General features: G+C 31.1%; 1 protein-coding gene across 1 annotated transcript; it reads left to right on the top strand.

Moving 5' to 3' along the window:
• Positions 1 to 1,530: 1,530 nt before the first annotated feature.
• LOC114381795 (cytokinin dehydrogenase 3-like) lies at positions 1,531 to 6,400 on the top strand. The gene is made up of 5 exons (XM_028341012.1): positions 1,531 to 2,217; positions 4,536 to 4,663; positions 4,930 to 5,196; positions 5,440 to 5,708; positions 5,863 to 6,400. Exons 1-5 carry the CDS (start codon positions 1,596 to 1,598, stop codon positions 6,149 to 6,151), a joined length of 1,575 nt encoding a protein of 524 aa, XP_028196813.1. The 5' UTR covers positions 1,531 to 1,595; the 3' UTR covers positions 6,152 to 6,400.
• Positions 6,401 to 6,910: the final 510 nt, after the last annotated feature.

Here is a 6,910-nt window from a genome sequence, read left to right on the forward strand (position 1 = left end):
AGTAGACTTTAATTAGATTCACGAATCACAATGATGGTGATTGTACTATTTCAAGAAATATTTTGTGCAATCTTATATGGACCACCGGAAGACAAATAGTAGTTTGCCAACCATACGTATTCCCGTTTAAGGGTGACGGTCCCAGTCGGAAGCTTAGTTCAACTCTCAGAAATTTCCTCTAGTTTTTTTTTTCTTTCTACACTACACACCTGAGATACATGTTTTAGATGTATGTGAGATTAATTACGACTTAATTAAACTTTTCCAAGTGTCAAGTTTTTTCTTAATATTGGTATCGACCAACGTATCGACGATTGTTAACAACAGTGACATAAGACCTGTTTGGATATAAAGTATAAAGTGCTTATAAAAGCTTCTCTGTTGAAAATATATAAAAAAATTCAGTAAGAAAACTGTCAAAAACTTTTAACTTTGTATCCAAACATACTCATAATTAAACTTATCATGTAATCAAATTGTGCCTCAATTTTTCAATACATAAATAAACGAACATGAAAAATCATCATTTGGTTATTCCCCCAAGGCTCTTTTTATTTTTTTAATGGGAAACTTCCTTTTCTTCCCAAAGTTGGAAGAAATTCATAGTTGACATGGGAGCTATGGCATACGGTTCAGTACTTATACAACGTATTTTTATCCTATCTTGTATTCGTTAATTTTGGTTCAGCACGTGGAAAATCATTTATTAATTCTATTCTTCAAACACAATTCAACTGCATTAATTATATAACGTTTACCACATATATACGTGATGAAGTGTAAAGGCTAGGTGTTAGACTGGACTTTATAAGTTGTATAAAATCTCCCTGAATGCATGTAACTTCAAATAGCATTTAGTGTAAGGAAAAGATTGTTATAAAACCATAATTTAATTGTGAACCAAGAGATTATCATTATAAAAAACAAAGTCAATGAACCACACATATATTCATACCAGTGCTAATATAATTGAGCAAGTGTGGACTTTTATTAGATGGTCAATATTTATGATTTTTCTAACCTAATATATTCATAATAATTTCTCTGTCAGAAATGTTTTCCGGCACAGGGAATTGTAAGAAACTGATTTGCATGTTCAAACACCTCGAGTATCATATGGATACATACACAATATTCTTATCAATTGTTTAACAAAAATTATCGGTTGACTTTTGATAAAGTATCACACGTTACACCAGTCATTAAATTAATATGAATAAAAGAAAACACAAAGTGCAATCTTTCAACATTTGACTATGATTTTAAACTGTCCAAGAGGACTAAATAATGTGGTGATCGGCGAAAAACATAAGGCAACTAAACAAGTGGATGAAAATCCAAGTTTCTAGCCTAAAGCGTGCAAATGAAAAAGGAAATTTATAGATCCAAGATTGCAACATAAAAGGCATACAAATCAAAGCAACATACATAAACTACAATATAGCAGACCACGACGTGGTTACATTAAAAAATTAGTAGCCTCTTCCAGCCTCATCAAGTTTCCTATATATATATGTAACTGAACAAGAACACTTTCATAGCCAATTAATTCAAAGCAATAGTAGTGCATTAACCAAATTCTCTTGATCTCAAAAATGACAAGTTATTATAAAATTTCAAAAGCTTTGATTGTGCTATGTTTAAGCTGTATAGTGTTGATCACACAGGCACAATCACGAACATGGTCATTTCTCCAAGCACCAAAAGAAATAACCCTTAAGCTTATTCGTGACCCCGTGACCCTTTCACTAGCCTCAACTGATTATGGCCACATAGTTCATGACAACCCTTTTGCAATATTTGCTCCATCTTCCATTAGTGACATCTCACTCTTGATAAATTTCTCAAATTCTCTGGCCATCCCTATCACCATAGCTCCTAGAGGGCAAGCCCACTCGATTCATGGACAAGCCATGACAAATGATGGGGTTGTGGTGAACATGACTGAGTTGAATGGCTTTAGAAATGGTGATGGGATTATAGTAGTGTCTGATGACACAACAGCTACAACTATTGGTCCATATGCTGACGTGGGTGGTGAACAAATTTGGATTGATGTGTTGCATGCAACACTTGAGCGTGGGCTTACACCCCTCTCTTGGACTGATTACTTGTACTTATCGGTTGGTGGAACTCTCTCCAATGCTGGGATAAGTGGCCAAACCTTCAGGTTTGGTCCCCAGATTTCCAATGTTCATGAATTGGATGTTGTTACAGGTATGTATTGATTATTCTCTTCCTTAATTAATAACTTTTCCAAATGATTTTTTTTAAATCTTTACATCATCTTCATTAATTATAATTGAATTAACACAAAGAACTTACACAAAAATGATCGAAAATCAGTGACGCGGAGAGGGAAAGAGTCAAAGATTGGAGGCGTTCCTCTTATTCTCTTGCGCACACACACGCACGTATATAAACATGAATAGGTTTATATGGCTGAATTGTAAATTTTATAATCTATATTACATTTAAAAATCATATAATAATCTAAAACTATTCGATATTTCGTTTGCAAAATTAATGCAATATATATTTAGATTCTTATAACTTCATTGACTTAATTTAATATATTTTTAAAATATATAAAAATAATAATTATTTAATTTGATTACTATTGTTTGATTTCATAATATTTTCTCTAAACAATTATGACTTTATGGTTAGAATGATAAAAATAATATCTTATATGAAGTTATTGAATAAAATAATATTGTCAAAGTATGAAACAATTCATCCTCTCTTAAAAAAAATTGGGGGAAGGATCAAACAATAGCTTCATATCACATATACGTCAACACTATGGAACAAATATGCAATAAATAGTTCTTCTATATGACTATCCAATTTTTAAAATTTCATGAATAAATCCATTATACTAAGACTCCTTGAACATATATCTAAGGTATATTATTAAAAAATTAAAAGTCAGATAAATGGGATTCATTAAATCAACTCAAAATTAATTCAATGAAACAAGTTGATTAAGCTAACTTGATTGGTCACATCATATCTTTACAGAAGATTTTAAAGTTGTCTCTTTATGAAGTATGAATTGACCATGTCATTAAAAATTTGCGTAGGGTTGAGATTTATTTGCTAGGTTCAAAATCTTATATCAAGTATGAATTGACCATGTCATTAAAAAATTGCGTAGGGTTGAGATTTATTAGTTTTTCGGAATTTGCTAGGTTCAAAATCTTATGATGTCTAATGGAAGCTTATCTCTTTATTTACAAATTACAACATAGACATGTCCATCGTCAAAGTTAATTAAAAATATATGCGCGTGCTGTAATATATATTTTATCTATCCCTAACAGAAAAGAGCAAATGTCTATTTTTTCTAGCTACTATTATTATTATTATTATTGAAATCTAGCTTATCTTTTGCTTAGAATTTTAGCATGAAAAAAATAGGGGTACTGGGAGAAGGTGGGGGTTGATCTGCGGTTTGGATTATAACTTATTCAACAGAAAAATGTCTTTTGGGTTTCTTCACTATATTATTGTAATTTAGTTTCCGTGTGCAACTTTGTTTATGGTTGATTCCTTAACAGTCTAATAAAATCGAACCTATAATATTAGACATGAAAAAATACAGTATAAAATTAAACTGAATGTAATTGTCACGTGACTTCATCATATATTTACCAAGATTCCATATCAATCAATGATTACATCAAAGGTAGGTAGACTGCGACATGATATATACTAACACTGTTTATTATCCTATTCGACCGGCTCTGATTGTATACGCTAATAATTTCTGTCGACCAATCTTTAGGTCTTAAATAAGTCGTCAGCCAACAAATTGTCAGCACGCACTCTTGCTTCTCTTTCAAATATTTTTCCATTTTATTGAAAACTCTCCAAATTAACAATTTAAGATTATTATTTCCCTGCTTAATTTAGGGAAAAATCACTTTAAAAAGTAGAAGTCAACTCTCATTTAAGTCTAAGGAAACTAGGAAAGATCTAAACTCCTGAATTTTCGATTTTTGCCATTTGGTAGTGTGGCAAGTTTACTGAGTATTCATTTATTCAAATAATGTATTACATATTTAATGGCTGCGGTAAGACAATTGAGAAATGGTCTTCAACTGGTAATATAAATAATGATCTAAAAATTAATTAAATGTAATTAAAGTTTATGCGTATTTAGCTATATATAATCTTGATCTTGGTGTAAATACATATACGAATACGAAGTAGTCAATATGAAACTAAAAGAATGATGATGATGACGTAAAAAAATAAACAGAAACATTTATTCTTGGACTCTTTAGTATATCTAAATGTTTATTGAAAAGAAGGGATTTTGTTTTTTATACATCCCTAATTATTATTTTTTGGAAAGCAGAAAACACATTTATTGAAGCAAGAAACGTGTTTCACTTATTAGAAATGGAGCACACGGTTTTCATTTTTGTCAAATTTGTATATGATTTTTCTGTTATTTATTTCTTTTGTAATATACATTTTTTCATTGGGTACACTTGATACACATGCTTACACTTTGGCTTCAATAGGGAAAGGAGACCTAGTGACATGTTCTGCGGAGAACAACTCGGAGTTATTTTACGCCGTTCTGGGAGGTTTAGGCCAATTTGGAATTATAACCAGGGCAAGAATAGCTCTTGGACCAGCACCAACGAGGGCAAGTATCATGCATCTTCTTTTATTTATTTTATAATATAATACTGATCATTTGAAAGAGTATAAGTAAAACAAAAAAATTGACAAATTCCATGCATATATATATATATATATATATATATGGTTAGTAAGTCACAATCACACTTAGTTGTTTGCTAGTATTTCACAATTACGTGCCAAAAACTCAGAAAAATATTTACAATAAATGATAAATCTTCATTATGACCCTTAATTAATAAAAAAAATCTTTTGCTTAACCGCTTGCAGGTGAAGTGGCTCCGTTTGCTTTACAACAACTTCTCTGCATTTTCTGGAGACCAAGAATACTTAATCTCAGTCAATGGAAGAAATGAGACTAATGCAGCTGATTATGTAGAAGGTTTTCTTTTGCTAAATCAGCCACCACAGGACCTTTCCTTTTATCCAGAACCTGATCATCCTCGCATAACTTCCCTTGTAACCCAATACGGCATCATCTACGTCATAGAACTTGTCAAATATTATGACAATAGTACTCAAGAACACGTTGATGAGGTACTTAACTAATTTAACTTTAATATTTAATTATAATACATTGACAATGTAAAAGTTGTCTACATTGTCATCTAATTATAATGTATGATATTGTTGATTTTTTAGAGTTTGTCTTGACAATTAAGGTATAAGTTTCTTTTATACTAACAATAATGCTCTTCTTATTTAGGAATTCAATTTTATTATGATCAATTTTTATATGAAAGACTTGACTAAGTTATTATGTTGTTATTTCTTGAATAGGATGTGAATTTTTGGGTCGAGGAATTAAAGTTTGTTCCTACGTTTATGTTCGAAAAAGATGTGTCGTACGAAGAGTTCCTAAACAGGGTTCATGCTGACGAGCTTTTCCTAAGGTCACAAGGGCTTTGGGATATTCCTCATCCCTGGTTAAACCTCTTTGTTCCAGCATCTCGAATCTCGGATTTCGACGAAGGTGTGTTCAAGGGCATTATTCTCCAGCAAAATATCACTGCAGGACTTGTGATAATCTACCCCATGAACCGAACCAAGTAAGTTTTATGAGATTAATCAATAATTAAAGATATATATGTTAATTACAATTAATCGTGACAAAAAGTATATATATGTTTGATTAATTTGGTATGTCTGTGGAGTTAATACTAATTAATAGAATTAATGAAGATGCATTTAATTAATTCACAGGTGGGATGATAACATGTCAGCAGTTACACCTCATGATGATGTTTTCTACGTCGTGTCATTTCTTCATTCAACTGGGTTTGATAAGTTGGAGGAATTTCAGGCTCAAAACCAACAAATATTACAGTTCTGTGCGAATGCTGGTATTGGGATAAAGCAATATCTTCCCCAAAACAAAACACGGGAAGAATGGGAGAAGCAGTTTGGCCCCAAATGGAAAACTTTCAAAGAAAGAAAAGCTCAATTTGATCCCAACAGTATATTGTCACCTGGACAGGGGATTTTCAATTAAATGGAAGATAATCTATGATTCAGTTTCCCATCTTTAATTTTATAGTATACTATATCTTATTTGTTGTACAGGTGTTTAATAAAGCAGTTTACTAGCTAGTATGTATTTTGTGTCATGAATATTTGGATGTCTGTAATATGTATACGAGTTACGTAGCTCGTAATGACTAGCTCAAAACTTCATGGATGTGTAGCAAATAAAAATGTTCTATATAACACATGTCACTGTATATTTCTGCTTGGATATTAATTATAATCGGTTTGCTGAATTGGCATTGTAGCACATAATTTTTCTTGATTACCGAACGTGCAGATTAACTATTTTAAGATTGTTTTTAATTTAATTAACAAGTAATCTTGAATTTGAGTTTATGTATCTAACTATATTAAATATTTAGATAAGAAAAGTTTTGTTACTAATTATCCTGTCCAACTCAAGCAATATTATTTTTTGTGAAATCTATATATAAGGAAAAACATAATTACTCCTGTAAGTTTTAATTTTGGTGTGACCATTGCAAAAAATAAAATAAAATTAAGAAAATCAAAATAGCATTTATCACGGCTCCCTAAATAATTAACCAATGCAAGTTTGTGAAGGATTAGTGAATGACTCTAGTTTTCTCGATAGTCTCTTGCTAATTAGCGAAAACCGAGGGAATATTTTCCTTCCTAGCTCCTTATTATTTTGTAATTTTCTTGTAGTAATATAAGAAATCTATCAATTCTTCTCATAGTGGAGTCATCTCATCTTAAACCA

Source organism: Glycine soja, chromosome 13 (assembly GCF_004193775.1).
Source record: "Glycine soja cultivar W05 chromosome 13, ASM419377v2, whole genome shotgun sequence".
NCBI classification, from domain to species: Eukaryota; Viridiplantae; Streptophyta; class Magnoliopsida; order Fabales; family Fabaceae; genus Glycine; species Glycine soja.